General features: G+C 41.7%; 3 protein-coding genes across 16 annotated transcripts in view; 1 reads left to right on the top strand and 2 right to left on the bottom strand.

The window, feature by feature from the left end:
• Positions 1-212: 212 nt before the first annotated feature.
• zdhhc11 (zDHHC palmitoyltransferase 11) lies at positions 213-9,666 on the bottom strand. 4 transcript variants are annotated; one of them, XM_081719602.1, is made up of 13 exons: positions 9,128-9,666; positions 8,677-8,718; positions 7,487-7,708; positions 6,772-6,950; positions 6,294-6,395; positions 5,403-5,527; positions 4,130-4,285; positions 3,185-3,297; positions 2,850-2,908; positions 2,638-2,701; positions 2,481-2,556; positions 2,169-2,209; positions 213-2,076 (listed from the first exon to the last, which is right to left on the bottom strand). In XM_081719602.1, exons 1-13 carry the CDS (start codon positions 9,134-9,136, stop codon positions 2,032-2,034), a joined length of 1,233 nt encoding a protein of 410 aa, XP_081575728.1. In that variant the 5' UTR covers positions 9,137-9,666; the 3' UTR covers positions 213-2,031. The 4 variants fall into 4 exon arrangements, with proteins under 4 accessions (XP_081575728.1, XP_081575717.1, XP_081575737.1 ...); XM_081719591.1 differs by lacking the exon at positions 2,169-2,209 and having other exon boundaries at positions 9,128-9,663; XM_081719611.1 differs by lacking the exons at positions 2,169-2,209; positions 2,481-2,556 and having other exon boundaries at positions 9,128-9,665.
• A 571-nt stretch (positions 9,667-10,237) lies between these two features.
• brd9 (bromodomain containing 9) lies at positions 10,238-17,417 on the bottom strand. 10 transcript variants are annotated; one of them, XM_081719545.1, is made up of 18 exons: positions 17,271-17,417; positions 16,325-16,545; positions 15,992-16,081; positions 15,652-15,796; positions 15,168-15,225; positions 14,927-15,071; positions 14,626-14,736; positions 14,447-14,479; positions 13,698-13,879; positions 12,858-12,990; positions 12,403-12,478; positions 12,206-12,301; positions 11,966-12,098; positions 11,655-11,766; positions 11,518-11,568; positions 11,180-11,276; positions 10,734-10,978; positions 10,238-10,492 (listed from the first exon to the last, which is right to left on the bottom strand). In XM_081719545.1, the coding sequence occupies exons 1-17, from the start codon at positions 17,320-17,322 to the stop codon at positions 10,761-10,763; spliced, it is 1,953 nt and encodes a 650-aa protein (XP_081575671.1). In that variant the 5' UTR covers positions 17,323-17,417; the 3' UTR covers positions 10,238-10,492; positions 10,734-10,760. The 10 variants fall into 10 exon arrangements, with proteins under 10 accessions (XP_081575671.1, XP_081575657.1, XP_081575660.1 ...); XM_081719531.1 differs by having other exon boundaries at positions 10,805-10,978; XM_081719534.1 differs by having other exon boundaries at positions 10,805-10,975.
• Positions 17,418-17,457: 40 nt separating this feature from the next.
• trip13 (thyroid hormone receptor interactor 13) overlaps positions 17,458-17,703 on the top strand; it is an 11,015-nt gene continuing 10,769 nt past the window's right edge. For both annotated transcript variants that reach the window (XM_081719514.1, XM_027014316.2), the window contains exon 1: positions 17,458-17,498. The gene's annotated coding sequence lies outside the window, so the exon portion shown is untranslated. The remainder of the gene's footprint in view (positions 17,499-17,703) is intronic.

The following is a 17,703-nucleotide window of genomic DNA, read 5'->3' as shown; positions in this document are numbered from 1 at the left end:
GATGAGTTTTTCTGAGATTACGTAATACTGTTGTCACATGGCAAAGAGGTATGTGCCGATATTATCGTGAATCATGAAATGATCACATAGGAAGCATTAGTACGCATCCAGTTCTGGACTGTACGTGGGCAGGGTCAGAGTTTGAAGACAGGCACTCTTTGAAATATATACACAGAGAACGAGAGAGAGAGACATTGCAGTCTGAGAGCATGGGTTTTTAAAATATACTTTATTTGGTATTCATTATCAAATAAAGGTACAAGTAATTTGCCATAATGTTATTAAAACAAATGTAATGATCAGTTCTTTTTAAAAAATAAAATCAAAATATGCAAACATCAATTCATGAATACATGTGTGCTAGTAATCTGGAACAAACATTTCCAGGACGTGGGGGAGAGTTCAGAAGTCCCGTGTGCAGACGACTGCTGGTGGATACATAGCCTATATAAGCACCTCACCCACCACAACATCGGCACTGCCGGTCATTTTGTGCTTAAAAGAGCGGCAATGTGGGCGAGCACAACGAAGAGAGCGCGAAAGGAGAGGAAAAATGGGTCCACAGAGAACTTTGATGTTAATGTCAGATAACGGCATTTAATACCAGAGCCCAAAACGTGAACTTTGTCACAATGGAGAAGGAAATGCCCCTTTCCTTTTCTATTGTGACCAAATGTATCAATGTATCAAGGTTTGGGCTCTGGTATTAAATGCCATTATGTGGTCCTGAGCTATAATCATCGTGCTTTGAGATCAAATATGGTGACGACATGACTGCCCTCTAGAGGGTAGCTTCAGTATAAACTTCAACGGAGCACACGATTGACATTTCACGTTATAACATTATTTCCATTCAGTTATTTTAGACAGTTGTGTCTTGTCATTTCTATAAGTTCCCTTTACTTTGATCCTAGCTGTCTACATCACAGAACACGAGTTATAAAGGGAGTGAGGCGCTGAATTGTAAAGCGAATCCAGGTTTTGTTCTGTGGTAAACAAGCTCAGTAAGATTGTTTATGAAGCTAGCCAAGGGACTCATTTCGGTACAGGTTTCTGTCATTTGACTGCAGTGAAGTTTGAAAGTGTTGACAACTTTGAGTGTTGATATAGTTTGACAGTTATAAAGGGAAACCAGGTCTCGTTCTGTGGTTCAACAAGATCAGCAAGTTTGCTTTTCAGCTGGCCAAGTGACTCCTTTCCAAATGAGAAATTGGCACAGCCTACAAATTACTGATCTTGAACAGCCACACAGTTAATCATTGAAACCTCAGTGCGTTTATAGTTACAAACATAAGATGTAGAGACCGACCATTAATGTTGGCGCTCATATACAAGAAGCCTTATTTAAAAAAACCAAGGCCACATGGACCTTGCAAACTTCATTCGCGAGGTGGTTCAACTTCTACAAGGACAAAAACCTCATTTTGCATAAAGTATACTGCACATATAGCGGCATGATGAGCATTAGTCTTAACCCATGATCTAACTCTTAACTCTCCAAGAGACGTCGCTCTGAGTCAAGTCAGCTGTTATCAATTTGTGTACTGCATACGATTTAGTGTTTCTCTTCCCTCAGCTAATGACCAAGGCCTTGATGAAGGATTGAGCAAAAAAAACAAAACAAAAGAAGTTGTTATTCAAGCTATGAATACTAGAATTAAGGCCTAGTGAGCTATGGCACCATTTATTATTATTAAGACCCGAGGACTCCAACCCTTCTGAAGACTGACTCTACTGCAGAGTTCAGTCTTTCATTCTTCATCTAATGGATGCGAGATTTCAGTGCTCACAAAGAACTCGGGGAGCTGGATCCGTTCAATCCGTGGGTAAGAGCAGTCTGCTGGCGGGGCTGCACCCTCTTCGGCTCTTGGATGCTGCATGCGCGCTCGTCTCAGTGGATGAGCTGCTGTCGGGCAGTGGTGGTGTCCATGTCGGAGGTGCTCAAAGGGCCCTGGACGACAGGGACTCCCTCAGCCTGGCGATGCCTGGCAGCGGTGCCCTGCTGGCAGTCCTGCAGGCTCTGCACCTGGCTCAGACTCGGGCTCCAGCCCACCGGAGGAACAGCCACCGCCTCACCTGCACACCAGCACACAGGGCAGCAGAGGATAAGCGTTGGAGAGGGGTCAGCGGGGTCAGCAGTGCAAGGAACACTGAAAAACCTCACTCACATAGACAAGATTGTTACTGGAGTGGAATGTATAGTACTTATCTAAAGATGTTAGTTGGGCAACAGTAAAGGAAAAAAAAAAGAAAAGACAAATTCCAAAAATTAGCATTATACATTTGTCACATTTCGATGACAAATTTAACCACACAAGCTAAAGTATAATTAACCAAAAAGCAGAATAAGTCCTGCAGTGTGGCCAAGCAATTACAGCAATTCCTGTAACTGGTTACTTCCCAATATAATTCATTACCTTCCACCATTGTGTATACCCAAGCTATACATGTGGTGTAGTAGTTTTTACACTAAATCCTACCTGGCACCATTTGCAATGCTTTTGAACCATAGTTAAGATAATTCTCTCCATCACTTGCATGAGGAAAATGATCCATCTACAATAAAAAGAAACTTTGCTTCTGTACTATTACCGGTTAAAGTGAAGGATAAATGGAGAGTACTTAATGCTGAGTGACCTCTGAACAGATGGGTCCTGACAGATGACTGGAAATCTCTCCTCTGTCTTGGTATTTGAAGACACTATGGAGAGGGTTTAAAAAGTCATTAAGAAGAGCTTAAATTAAGTATACATTGAAATCTTAATGAATCCCTCCCAAACACAATTAGCTAAACACAAAATGAAAAAGAAAAAAACTCTGCATTTTACCAAATATTCTTAAAAACATACCTTGGTCTGCTTGATAGAGGAGCATCACAGTCTATAGGCATGTCCAAATGACCAAGGCCCTGAGAGCAGATGAATAAAGGCCAGTATTATGACTTTAATGAAGGAACAAGGGCCCTGTACTGAATCTTTTAAAGAGTAACCTATAGCATCACAGAGAGTCACACCAAATCCTGGTTACTGAGTAGTAGAGTAGTAGGAAGACTTTAATTCAACTGTTTATTTTTTCCAGATTGTCACAAAGTACCTTCACTGAGGTAGCGGTCCCAGAGCCTAAGATTCAAGGGCACAGTGGAACAGGGTCTTTTGAGGTCTCAGGTACAGCTGGAGGAAGTTACCTTGGCTACAGCAGGAGATGGAGACAGCTGAGTGCCTCCTGCTTTCTGCTCCCTGGCACTCTGTAGCTGACGCTGCTTCACAATATACTCGTATGTGCTCATTCCTTTAGATACTGTTGAGGGAAACAGAGGAATTTAGATTTTATGTAATGACTGATGTAAAATCTTTGTACATCACTTGTAAACCTTACACGAATGTTGTCAATCCTCATAGTACAGCTATATTTCAATGTTGTCTATTCAAAGTACAATATGGTCAATATACCAATATGATGGTATTGGACAAATACAATATGGCCAATGGCCAAGGACAATGCCGATATTTAGAGAGATGATATATAATTCAGATATCATGTTGTTGGTGTTTTTTTATTTTTGTTTGTTTTTTTGTTTTGCAACTTATAAAATTCAACAATTTAATATTAATTTTAAAAAATCAGACACAAAATTGCAGACCATAAAAAACATTTAACACCTGCATTGTGTGTTTGCTTATTGTCTAATTTTAAATAAAAATATGTATAATCTAAATGTCCATAGGTATTAAAAAATAAACAAATAAAAAAAAAAAAAAAAACCCATTTTGGACAATGCTTGGAAAAATAAGAAATGTATTTATTTTCTTAAATCAGCAGATGCCAATTATCTCAAAATGGCATTTAATCAGCTGACCACTAGTGATAAAGCCTACTCCCAAGATGTTTAGACAACTAATATCCTTGCTGGAAAAATTCCAATGCCATATTTGGTATAACTGGTAGCCCAATTATAATGGGTGAGGCAAGACAGTGGTTTAAGACCTGGCTATGACTATATAGGTCAACCTCCAGTGTGATCGAGTGATCCCAGCTCTTTTAACTGCATGTCTTTCTGTGGCTTAACGATTCGGTGAGGCAGTACAACACAAACATATTTGTGAAAACATACGTGGATGTGTAAACTCACAGAGATATATGTGGAAGACCAGCAAGTGGCAGAGCAGTAAGAGAGAGACAAGGGCAACTATAATGGTGATGAAGGCCAATACGAGGAGACTGGTCGAACTGGTCTCCACTGGCGCCAGTGGCAGGAAGGCTAGCCATGTCCCGTTCCCTTTCAAACCTGTGCAGGGAAATTGAAGAATGTGCAAGCACATAAAAAGGGACAGCTGAAAATACAGTTAGCTTGGTGAAAAACACTCTTAAGCCCTGTTCATACCTGGCCTTAAAATGTGTCTTGGGTGATCTAATCATAAATGGCTGCCAAAATGCATATCCATTTATACCCGATTTTGAATTCTGAATTCAAAACGTTTGACAACTATTTTGTGTTTTACTGCTAAAGGAGAAAGGCATGGTTGATATGGGTGGTACTTCGTTGCTGCTGAGGACGCGTCAGGATACATTACAGTTTGCACTACAGATGTAATGTGGCCTGATGCATCCCAGATCACCCTCGAAAGTGGTTTGAGTGATCTGACTACAATGCGTCTCCGAGATGCATTATACCCTTTTCACACTTAGTGCTCACAAACTTAGTGCTGGCCACTTATGAGCCGATCACCCAGGAGGCGTGTTAATGCCAAGTGTAAACAGGGCTTTAGCTACAGCAGTGTCAAGCATCCCTTTTAAGACATCGGACCCATTTGTACCATTGCTTAATTAAGAGCAACATTAGCATTTTTGGGGTAAAGTCTAATACACAAACCTGAGAAAAACACCACCAACAATTAACAAATGGTCAAAGTGAATGAATTTTTCTTCTTTATTTTTAACAAAACAAATCACCCTGGTTCGCAAATGACCTCTGCTAAATAAGGTTCTGTGATTTTCTCCCTGTGGGTGCAGGAGCCCTGTCAGAAAAGAATCTCTAAGCCCAAGCCCTCATCCTAACCAACCCTGCTGCAGTGAATAGCAGCAAGCCATTTCTGGCTTGTGAAAGTAGTTTTCTTTAAGAAGTATCAAATCAACAGCAAAATTAATGCTTGACTTTTCTAACAAAAATAATAATAGCAATAGCCCACAATTAACACTGAAAATGATGTATGTAAATGCCATTTTTCCAATTCCTAGTAAACATTGTTTCTTGCAAAACGTGGCATGGCAGAAATACATGCTGTTTGAATTAACATGAAGAAATTATGGTCTTATGGTGAAAACATGGTTAAAGTGCTGTTGTACCACTTAAGGTTTTTCCATAACAGTGGATGGACAGTGTAAGGGACATGGAATACTCTCACCCTGAAAAGCTCCTGCTGTGCGCAGATTAGCAGGGTTCACAAAGTGTTCAATGAAGATGTACAAAATGACCAGAAAAAGGAGGAAGACCCCCACAACCGCAGAAAGGACAGTCACAAAAAAGGGCCTGGTAAATGAAAACACAGAAATTGCAGGAATCATGAAATGTATTTTAGACCCTGCAAGCCATACATAAATGAAATATGATCACACTGCACATTCAAGGGACTGTGGGCCAGATTCATAGAACTTGATAATTGTGCTACATCACACAAATGTGAGACACTATTTTATTCATAAAGTTACCATAGCAGTAATTAGAGCACTGATGTCAACTTACCATGGCACTAAATTCACCTGTGCCATAGGTGAAAACCAATCAAAATTGACATGTAAATTAATCTACATATATGAAAAGACCCACACCAAGCAAAAATGCCAGTCATGAGATCTGCTGAAACTGCCTAATACATAAAAATGTAACAATTGTAACTTTCACCAATATGGAAACGTCAGGGTTGCACGGAGCTGATGACTTGAGTATTACTTCGAATTTTGTTGAGGACTTGCATATGTGAACATTGTTGGTAAAAAATTATCCAGTCCAGATCAGGTTCTTACAGGGACATAAAAGTTGTCTATATACAAGTAGCATGTTTTGCCCAGTGGACTCCTATTATGAACCACGAAAGTCATATGCAAATGAGAACAAAATGCAGCTGCAAAACCTCTCTTCTTTATTATAGATCACTGAGCAGCACCATGCATCACAAATGAAACATTTTAATGCAGTGCTATTTGCTGTCAACCTCATGTTAAATCACATTAAGTCTTGCAGTAAGTTTTATGAATTTGGCCCCGTTTCTCCATTATCTTCTTAAACTTCTCCTTACCAATAGTTCCTTCCTCCTACACAGTTGTTGAGCCATTTGCAGTGGTGGTCAAAGTCTGCAATGCACTTATTGCAGCTACTGCAGTGTTTAACCTTAGGTCCCCTACAGAGAGAAGCACCAGTTAATGACTTTCTGCAAACAAGATTTTGGGCTTTTTGTTATTGTAGAAACAGTTAATCTGGAAACAGAACTGGAGTGCAGAACTAATTGTGATAGAGATCAGATGAGTACCCAAAGAGGAAGGCAGCTATAGCATTAAAAGTAGAGATGGAAAACTTAAGTGTGTCAGCTGTGAAGAAAAATGTGCTACTGAGATGCGTTTCTCCCCCCCCCCAAAAAAAGTATTATTATTATTATTATTATTATTATTCTTCATATAGCAACCTCTTGTATAATCGCCACCTGGTGTTAAGACTTGTTTAATAAAAGGAAGATGAAAATGAGAAAATAAGAACGACTGGGCTAATACTGTACATACACATCCACCTCACACAAGTAGCAGTGCTGATTGTGTATGACGTGTGGATGCTTCTTCTTGTCAAAGACAGGCATGGGGCTTAAGTAGTCCTTCCTCACACGGACACTGTAGTCAGCCGGGTCTATAGTCACCGCTGCCACATGAGTCAGCAAATGCAAGACACATGCTGTGCCAGTCACCTAGGCACAACAGTGCGTACATGACTTCATACCATTTGCAGACACAATGCAGCACAAATCTTTAACTGACCAAGTAAAAGCGAGCCATACAATCTGAAAAAAGAAAGCATGTTTTGTATGACACTAGCAGTGTCAGACAGGGCTGTGGGTCAATTCAAGAAGCACGTAGTCACTGGACAGAGAATCAACAGAGCAGTGTCACAGTGCTTCTGCCTCACAGAAAGAAGTTTCACTGTTTGAGGACTGAGGTTCAATGTGACCAAACTAACACTTTGTGTTTCCTAATTAAACACTGCAAACAAGTTGGGCTGATATCACCCAGTCCTCCTATATGGCAAGAGGTGAGAACAGGAACAGTAGCTGAATTCCAGTTGCAGCTCTACGCTCAGTCATGCTGATGTTTACAGCCCCTTTGTGGATGACAGCTTTGGCCGTCACCAGCCTGTTAAGACAGACATTCTCCCAGGACCTCTTGAACCACAGTCAATTGCTCAGACCAACATTACAGAATTACAGAGAGCATTTGTGCGGGATACCCCGTATGACAGGTAGTTCCATGGTGGAGGCAGGAGAGGGATGTAGACCCCAAAACCCACGATGGCCATGAAGGCATACACGAGCCATGCCAGAGGCTGGAGCACATGGAGCGGGCAGGACCAGCCGTTCACCCTGGAGTGGGTGGGTGCTACGACAAGTTCATTCTGGCTGCCCCCGTGTGCTGGCGCTGTGCGTCTCAGACGACGCTCGAAGCAACTCATCTAGAACAAAGAGGGAAATTTGACCTGTCCATTAAAGCAGAAACTCCCAAACCCAAACCCAGACATGGTGTATTTCCTTAGGGAAATACAGCTAATTTAGCCTATGGAACACTTCAGAGATAGCCGTCAAGTTAAACAAGGTTTGTTAGATTATGGCACAGCAATACAGTTTGGCACAAGAAAATGAAGGCTGAGAAACTGGGCGGTGTTCCTCCAGGGCTGGTGTGTATGAACTAAGCAGATGCCATAGGAGAATCACCACCGAAAAACCTTTTACAACTAGATTAAGCCTTAACCTCTCTCTGGGAAACCAGTCCTATATGTTTGGTGAGGCTCACATGAGGATTAACAAGTGCAAAACTGGACCAGTCAGGCATGCTTTCTGCAGTGACATCACAGAAATGTGTGGTGTTGAGGTGGGTGGTTGAGAGAGCTAATGGACAGAAGAAACTGAGTTATGGCCTATGCTTTCTAGTAGATGATGTCCTTACTATTACAAGAATGGTCTTCATTTCTACACACCAGAATGGAGCTAGAATGTCATTTGCCAGGGAAATTAGCTAAATAGGGAAGTAGTATCTGTACTGAGGACTCATATCAATGTGCAACAGAGTGCTGGTTGTTTACACAGCACACATTTCAGTCCAAATGGTCATGCACTGTTTAATGAAAACAAATGATGTCTTATCAGTTCAGTTGGCTAGAAAAAGTGGTGACGTTATGAGAGACTGTTTACGGCTCGGAGATATACAAAATAGGGATACATGTACCCACATCCAGGCTTCATTTTAGAGGTGACGAGTGTTTAAACCTTAAAAAAAGGTGTTTTTGTCCTTTCTGACAGTGTGCTAACGATCCCACTTCATGAACGCGACCGTTCTACAATGAATTCCGGTCCCGTTTCCCTGAAATCTAAGCAGCTGATGCGTAGGACTGAGGTACAAAGAAAAATTAAGCAACTTGCTTACATAAAAACATTTTCCTGACCGAAGGAGCATTCTGTGGCACTCCTGTAGAAAATGAGCAAATATAATCGCAAGTCTCAAGTCATGCAAGTTTCGCTCCAGTGCTAAGCTTACCTTTACATAGCCTTGCGGGAGGGGGAGGGGGAGGGGGAGGGGGGGGGGGGACCGCGGTATCTTAGCAACACTTTACAACGCGTCGGCTAACAGGACTTAGCTAAAGCTAGCTGGTTGTCTATTCGAATACGAACACATGCACTTCACATTAGCTCTCATTTTAGAAAAAAACAACCTACATATAAAAGCACTTACGACTATTCATATTTGTTTTATGGTTATATTACTGCCGTCGAGAAGGCAGAAAACATCTAGCTTGCTAGCTAAAATATTAGTGATATTTATAAACAAAAAAACCGCTATGCAGTCAAAGATGCTAAGAAATGATAAACATACTTACATTTGTCATCTTAGCATTTAGTTTTCAGCAGACTCCTATATAAAGACATGCGCTTTAGTTCAAACTGCAGCCGCTGATCTAGCTGTAGTGATCAGATTGGTAAGGTTCCAGTGTGTACGGTGCCATGAACTGATGTCTCGCAAGTTGCTCTCTTGGTAGGCTAACACGACTAAAACCAGCAGTTTAATTTGTTTGCAGGTGAACATAACGAGTCTCCTAATTGGTTACATGGGTAACACGATTCTTCACCAGGCGTATATTTAAATTAATACGTATCCTTTTCTGGCTAAAGCTTCAAACAATACCCGTTGCAGATAGTGTTATCTGGACCTGGAGAACTTCGCTGAAGCGTCTCCGCGGTCCTAGAGTACCTCAAACACACGTTTTTAAAACGTTTGTTTCAGGAAGGGATGGTCGACATAGGATCATGTTAGGAGAGTATGATGTCAGTCATTCCGCCTCTTCCTCCACCAAACAACTGAGAAACAGTTCTTGGCGAAAAACACTTAGTTGTAGACTGCAGATAGTACACTATGGATTGGTATCCCCACCCCACCGTGGACAGAGCGTCTGCTATGGAAATGTAAGCATACTGCAGCTCTGAAGGGAACACACTTTTATAGACGGATAACATAAGGCTTTGCCTACTTATAAGGAATAAAGGCAAATACAAATTTTCACAAGAGGGGTATACTGTCAGTGACACTTTAAATTACATTAGGCATTTTTCTATATTAACTACATTCACATTTACTTAAGTTTTTACCTTATTCCAAATTCATGTGGTTTAAAAATACGCAGTAAGGAATCTCATGTGAGGGAGCTTGACCAAAAGTTAGACATTTCATTCTGGACAGACTGACTGTATGACATGTTATTAGGGATCATATAATAAAATCCAACACTTAATAGTCTGCAAATTATAAAAGATATTGCCTTGAGCATTATATTTTGCTGTATATGTACATTATAAAGTCAGTGCAGCAAGACTTTGATCTGTGAACATCATCCTGTAAAATGTAATTATCAAATGTAAAACAAACTTAAAAGAAACTCCCAAATGTTGCCATATATACACCCCCCCCCCCCAAAACAAACAAAAAAAAAAACCCTCTTTGAGGAGCATTTATTGTGAAAATTGACAAGTGATGCAACTAGTCTGTACAAGCTCATAGGCACAAGCACAATGATACAGCACTGAATCAGTCCATTTACATGTGGTCATTAAGGCTATTGGTCTGGTGTGTGTGAAGCACAGCACACATCAGCTATTGGCCGTGGAACCGGGTTCTGGAGACTGCAGGAACTCATATGGGTCGTGAACCATCTCCGACTGGTCTCCAACGCCCAGGTGAGATGGGCTCCCTGCTCACAAAAAGGGTTGGGGGTTATAAAACAATTAAAATGCCATACCATAATTATATAGCCTTGGCTTTCCTGCCCCTGAAATATGAATTTAATGCTGAAATCACAAGAATTCTTTTTTTCCCCCTCGTTAAATACATTTCTAGCAGATTTCTGTATCCCATTTTCACAATTGGTCTACAACATTGGCAAGCCTAGAGGCTTTTTTTTTTGGTTTGCTTTTGTTTTTTGATTCTTTCACCTCTCAGTAGATGCTCTCCTTTCAGAACTAGAAGCCTTTCCAGCAACTCCAGAATGGTAGCTGCTCTTTACCTAAATGGTGCTGCTCTCTGTCGGAGGCGTTGGAGAGAGACGAGAGGTTGGAGGAGGGCCGGGAGCAGACCCTCTCCACTGCTGCCTCCTGGAACTCCTGCAATAGCTTGGCTGTGTCATCAAAGTGTGCATGGCTCTCCTCGTGTTCTGGCTCCTTCTTCACTGGTTTGCCTGCTACCAAACAGGAGAGAGAAGCCAAGGGGATCCAATCAAAACTGTGTCAGCCAAATGTAACAGTTCTATAACAGTTCTGCCAGACTTTATAGAGAAGGGTTTCACAAGCACTGCATCGTAGCACAGAAATTCCTGGTAAGAAGGTGGAGCATACATCCTATGGAGTTCTTGGTCCTTTTGAAAAAGGAAGAGAAAATTTACCCAAAGGGTTGAGCATGTCCAGAGATATGTCTGGGTAGCTCTTCAGGCTCATGAAGTCCAGCACTGAGCCACTATCCATTACTGCTCCATCTGCAGCCTGGATCCATAGAGCAAGGCACAGTCAGTTAGCAATACCAGCACATGAATTCTCTTACAGTATTGCAGGAAAAAAAAACAAATAAAACCTGGCAGTAAGATTGTGGTTTGTTTTTCATTGCTTCATCAGTTTGATCCACATGCTTTTACAGAGATGCAAACACATATGTGCACAAAAACAAACCTAAAACACAGCTCTACAAAATGCATCTTCTCTTCTATATACTGACAAACAGCATTACCTGCATATCACACAAGGCGGACTTGGCTTCATCCACTGGCATGTTCCTTTTCTGCAAGAACCAGGTACAATGATCCATGAACGCGGCCCAGTTTGTCAGGGAAAGACTGAGCTGGATAGGTAATAGAAACACATTACCTGTCGGATTTGGAAGACGGCTTTGGAATGATCTCCACCCGTCATTTTATCCAACAGATCGTCCACAAGCCTTTTGGTAAAACTACCACAGTCCTTTACAAACTCTTGGAGACTGAAACATACACATGCATACACACAAGGGTCACAACCCCAAAAACCATCTTCCCTTGTAACAAATGCCATGCTATGTAAAGCAACACAACAACAACTACTCACAAGTGGAAAATGCAGGGTTTTTTGAGGCAGTCCCCAGGTTATGGGCACCGAAAGGCTACAGTAAAGCCCCAATATTGTGTGTTGTAGGCTATTACCTGAGGGCACACTGCACGCCCGTGTCATCTCCGTAGGCAGAGTAGAGCATCTCCATCTCTTCTGGAAGCAGGTCTGGGTAGACAGAGTTGTTTTGGAGCGTCTGAGTGTTGTAGGCACTACTCAAGAAGGTTACTGAGGTGAGGGGGAGGGGAAAAAGACAAATCAAAATAAATGAACTAAATACAGTGTCAAAAGGCATGAACAGCATGTAGGAACAAAAAAAGATTTGTGCAACTTACCCTTGTATCTCCGGTCATCTTTAAACCCCAATGGAGTGAGGCCAGGTAAGAGTTTATTTGACAGAGAGCTTAAATCTACAGGATGGGTCTCTTCCTCTGTAAGAGTGATAAAAATATTCAGAAAACAGGGAGTCGAGCAGTGTAATGCATGCTGTGGTGTGTGGAGGGAGATGGCTGTATTCTGGGGTTTTGTGTACCTTCTGTCTCTGGGTCTTGCGGATTGACTACAGTATAAATCAGCGCTCCCTCTGGTTCCTTCTTAAGATACCCTATCTGAGGAAAACAAACACAAAAGATACTTAAGGTCCTTCACAGCACTGACAATCTCTGTACACACATTTGAGGTTAGGGTGTGTGTTTTTTTTCATGGATATAAATGAGTGTTAGGAATACACTTATTGGATTGTTCATTTTGCGATATTATATGACTGTTTCTCTGGGTGGACTGGATAATTAAGTGCAACTGTTTGGATTTCAATGGTTTCTGCTCATCTAGGATTTAACAGAATTTAAAAAGACCATTTAAGAAAAGCATACGTCAGCTTTTATTTATTTACATGCATCTTAGCACAAATGCAACAAATCCCATCTTTAACCTTAAATGTCCAGTCTGTAATTGGAGAGCATCAGTCCATTGTGTGGCTCTCTGTACCTTTGAATTTGGCATGAAGCGGTTGATACGGTCGCGTGCCTCGTCTGCTGCGTGCTCCACCAGGGCCAAGACATGCTCCTCCGCTGTGCTGTCCGTTAGGCTGCATGCATTTCCCTCCAGTTCATAGAGGTCACTGTGTAAAACCACCATACTGGACTCAATGAGACTGCTGGCCTCAAGTTTAGTTTAATAGCCAAATAAACATCGTCATTGAGGTATTTAAGAGACTATAGGCATTATGCAAATCATAGCATGCTAAATGGCCCCTAAAAGCTTTGACTGATTGTTAGCTATGTTAGTAATAAGAGTATCCTTTGTAGAAGTATTACATTTAGTAGTCTACACACATTAAAATCAGGCTTTCTGTGCTAAATTATAAATAACACCTCTTATCAAGCCACAGAGGCGTGATTTGCTCGAAATGAGTTCCTTTTGAGAGGGCTGCCTCAGCTTGACAGTCAAGTTCCTTCAGAAATATAAGTTTCTGTAAACGGCAAATGTGTAATCAAATATGACTGCAAATAACCATACTTAATCAACCTCAATTCAGTCCCTCACTCTGAGGTTAATAAATAACCTTCCTGGCTTCCACTAACAGTCATTTCTTTGGCTGCTTTTCAAAATGCATTCCAACAAAAACATATACTCAAATGGTCAACAAGTGTTACTCCAAATCCAAAGTATGATAATATGCATGTATACGAGTGATTAAGAGAATTTAAATGGGTGTTTTGAAAAAAGTGCCTTATAGCTTAGTAAGGAGAGCACTCTGTGCCAGCGGTGTGCCGATATCTAACCCTCTCCACAGACTCCTGCAAGGCCAGTGGCTGGGCTCTTCACCTGATCATGGGCTCCTTCACTGGCTGCCTTTTGGACTTTTTGGCTGACTCAACGTGGACGGGGGCGACCTCGGGCAGGGGCTCGTCGCCGGCCACGTCCTCGTCGCCCAGAATGGCGGCCTGCTGAGAGAAATCCATGTCGTGCATCAAAGACATGCTGCGCTTCAGAGCTAAGAGCCGCTCCTGCAGGAACAGAGCAGAAACAGATCCACACAGCCGGGCCTTTACTCCTCTACCACCACGCCTTCGCCCACCATGATGACGGGAGTGGAGTAACGCAAAAACGGATGGCTTGGAATGGATTAAGAGGGAGTCCATAAAGGGAGTGGATATGGAATTCAATGCAAGTTGGAAAAAACTGAAGTGCGCAGAAAGCTTAGGAAAGTTGTGTAACATAAATACTAACCCAAATAACAGTAAACCTTAGAGTAAATGATAAACAAAAACATGAAAGAAAGTAATTTAGGATTATGGTATGTAAAACTGGGAAAAAAAGGATATGGATGACAAGCAACAGATTTATAGTTAGACAAAAACAGTTCTCAAGTATAAAAAGGTAGCTATCTCTCTGGTGCTCTTCAGTATACAGATACTCTTAAATAAGTATTCTGAGGAAATCTGAAGCACTCAAGAGGAAAATAAATGGAAAAGAAAGAAAGTATGGCTGTTGCATTCTGAATCAGATACTTCTGCTTCTTTGTAGCATCATGTCACAACTTCTTAAAATCTTAAAGGAACTGTCCACTGTACCTTTTTGTCTTGCCCTGGCGAAGGCCGTAATGGCTGAAATGTGTAGACATGTTTTTATAATTAAATAGCAAAGACTTCTTAATTTTTTCCTCTTGGCTGCCTCAGATGTCTTCAAAATACTTATTTTAACAGATTTTAAGTTTCTGATCAGAACTGCAGGAGAATGGTTGGGGTTTTACTTTGCTCATCATTTTGAAGCCAGTGTGCAGAAGTTTCTTTGCAGCTTTGTAGTAGACTGTCTCAGGTCGGTTATACACCATGGCATTGTCACACATCAGCTTGAAGTCCGCCTAAACATCAGACAGATGTGAGCAGCAAGGATTCAGTGACCTATGGAACTGTTCATCTACAGTACAGTATGTTAGCAATGAAAGCATTCTCCTAGTAAAAAACATATCCTTTTAGATTTCTGCCATATTTACAAAGCAACAAACTTTTATAATGCTGCTGTATCCCTCACATGTGAAAGCTTTTGGCTACCTTGAATTCTGTTACTGTTTTGTATTCATTTGTCGTGATCTTCTCCTTCATGGTGCTGAAGTCCATAGGGTGCTTAATGATCATGGAGTAGCCCGGTGCAATGGCATCCGTCACAGGGAAGGCGAAGAAACCATGAGGGTCTTTCCTGAGAAGACAGACGAAGCACAGGAGCATAAGATCAGAGCCAAAAATAGGAGGAGGTGATTGGCTGTAACCGATCATGTGATTGGACTGTTGTCACCTCTGAAGCAGGCGCAGAAAGTGCTCGAGGAGCTGCTGCCGGGGTGTGCATTCATTTTCTTGGTCAAGAGCAAGACAGACATGGTGCAATATTAATGTGACAGCCGATAACATTTAAGCAATAGGAAAGAATGAGGAAAAAAAAAATCTCCACAGCTCATTTTTCACCAAGGTGAAGCTCGACAGACTTAAGACTAATGCTAATACCATGGCTTCAGTAGAATTACATGCACCCAAGATCCCCAACAGGTTCCCCTATTAAACCCGTGGAGGTAGCATCAGTCCGCTCAAACAGAGTTTATAATAAAACCCACAGCTTTGGGCGTTGATGCTGATTTTCTGAGTCTTAAAGTCATGCTTTAAATCTTTAGTGTATACACCTTTCTCCCTAGAAACATTTTAACAATACACAATTTGTCGGTTGATTCTGATTGGCCTGACCATGGAAAAGAGGCTGCCAGAGGTGTTGCTAAAGGAACGTCTACCCTGCTGAGTGCGGCAGGCTCTAACGGGCCGGTCGGCCTGGGTGTCCACCTCCACTTTACCACTGGGGTGGAAGTCGTCGGCCTCTGCCTCCACCTCGAACTTCTCCCTGTCCCTCTTCCTCTTCCTCTCCTCTACCACCACCACCTGCAGGACAACCGCATGAAAAGCGCTCACAGGTGGCCGCAGTCCGCATTTTCCCCCCAAATACCGTCACAGGAATTACGACCATGTTTAAATGGCCTTAATCTGTCCTTTTTTTTTTTTTTTAGATGAAATTTGTGCTGTGTGAGTCATAAACCTCCTTCAGTACAGATTCCAGGAGCTGGTTAGTGACTTTACCTCTACAGGCTTGGACAGAGTGAACGGTTCCACTGGTGGGTTGGCTGCATTCTCTAGCTGTTCTCGCTCACGTTTTTTCTTCTTCTCTTCCTGGGAAAAGGTGGCAACACCAGTGATGACTTCCCCACTTCACATTAACACAATTACATTTCATTTTTAACTGGCATACCAGCACTGACCAGTGGCCTGTTTCTTTCAAAACATAGCAATGTTCAAATAAATGCTCTACAGAACCGCTGAAGGCTCTATCGCTAGCTAATTCAGATCCTTCTAAAGGACTAACAATTCATCAAATACACCTCAGACCCCTGAGCTGCCTCTTAATTTACTAACCTTTCTTCTTCTTCTTTCTTCATCGTCCAGGTGCTTGTCTTTCTCTTTTTCAGATTTTTTCTTCTTTTTCTTTTTCTTCTCTTTGTGCCGCTCCCGCTCATGGTCAGAGCGATCATCATAGTAGCTGGAGTCGTGGCCCGAGCCGGACAGCTCGGTGACCTCACTGCCGCCGACCTTCAGCACGAGTTTCAGAGGCTTATCCAGGGGCTTGTCCTCATAGTCTGAACAAAGCAAAACAGCAGAAACATCACCACACCTAACAGTGAGGCTTCCATGGAAAGAAAGACTAGACAAATGCTGACAGATAAATAGCTAACCTTCTAAGCTGTAAAAGTTCATTGTTTATTCTAATAAAAAAATAATAATTCTAGCAGGATTTCATATGGAGACATACTCATTACACATTATGCTGGAAAAACAATAATATTGGGGAAAAAAACTTTATTTTACAAGGAGGATAAGAATCCAATGATATTTGGCATGCTGCCAATAATTATACACCTTTAAAATGACACAATGACAACACGAGCAAAGCAGACACAGACAATTAGGTACCTTCAGACAGCCTAAATTTCGAATTAAATTTATTTTCAACCAAGAAGGATCTCTTCAACTCTGTGGCAGTACTCCGTGTCATGCGCACGGTAAACTGCATGGTATTTAAATCAAGTTGCCTAGCTAATGTTACCACGAGTGGTGCAGCCGAGGTTGGCAGCAGGTTGGATAGATATTTGCGATGCAGCTTTTGTGCACTTAATGCACTCCTGCCAAAATCATGCTTTAAAAGCGGCTACATTGCATTGAGGTTAAGGAACTCTGTGTTAGATGTTAGCTATCTTAGCTAGCTAGCTAGCTAACATACCCAAACGCTTCACCTAGCCAACCCAGCTAAAAGGCACAAACCAGTTCGCTGACTAGCTTTTTCAGTCTTAACATCCAAACTTACCCCCATCTACTGTTCTCCATTCGGGTTTGTATTTTTTGTGTTTTTTCCCCATTGTACACGTCTCTCTCTGTCTGATTCAAAATAAAAAATACATATTCTCTGAGTAACAGAAGCAGCTCCAGCACTAACAACAAGAAAACTGCACTACTAATCACTTCCGCTAGTGACATACAGTTGTATTCCGGGTCAGTCTCTGCGCGGTAAATTCGAGGTACCGCTGGCTTTTAGGTAAGTTGATGAGCTAGGCTCCTATCTATCTATCTATCTATCCTCTTTGAATGTTTTCGCACCAGTATTTCGCAGTATAACATTAATGAACCAGACGGATACTTGTCTTGGTCGGTATTCGTAGTTAACGGTTAACCTGGCCGAGTTGGTTAGCTAGCTACACTGTCTGCTAGCTCGGTAGCCCAGCCGGCTAGTTAGGGGTGAT

Source organism: Electrophorus electricus, chromosome 1 (genome assembly GCF_041902795.1).
Source record: "Electrophorus electricus isolate QZ-2024a chromosome 1, ASM4190279v1, whole genome shotgun sequence".
Classification (NCBI taxonomy): Eukaryota; Metazoa; Chordata; class Actinopteri; order Gymnotiformes; family Gymnotidae; genus Electrophorus; species Electrophorus electricus.
The sequence above is the reverse complement of the archived record's forward strand: the minus strand, read 5'-3'. Positions and strand labels throughout refer to the sequence as shown.

Coding starts and splice junctions, on each gene's coding strand:
- zdhhc11 (XM_081719591.1), bottom strand. Junction 7,709..8,676: donor GGTCAGGAAAATGTTTTTAT/GTAAGCAAGTTG, acceptor TCTTTGTTCTAG/ATGAGTTGCTTCGAGCGTCG. Junction 2,557..2,637: donor CAGGACCCATCTGTTCAGAG/GTCACTCAGCAT, acceptor TTTTTATTGTAG/ATGGATCATTTTCCTCATGC.
- brd9 (XM_081719531.1), bottom strand. CDS start 17,322: ATGGGGAAAAAACACAAAAAATACAAACCCGAATGGAGAACAGTAGAT. Junction 13,880..14,446: donor CGCCAGGGCAAGACAAAAAG/GTACAGTGGACA, acceptor CTGTTCCTGCAG/GAGCGGCTCTTAGCTCTGAA. Junction 10,493..10,804: donor CAGAGAGCAGCACCATTTAG/GTAAAGAGCAGC, acceptor TTTTGTGAGCAG/GGAGCCCATCTCACCTGGGC.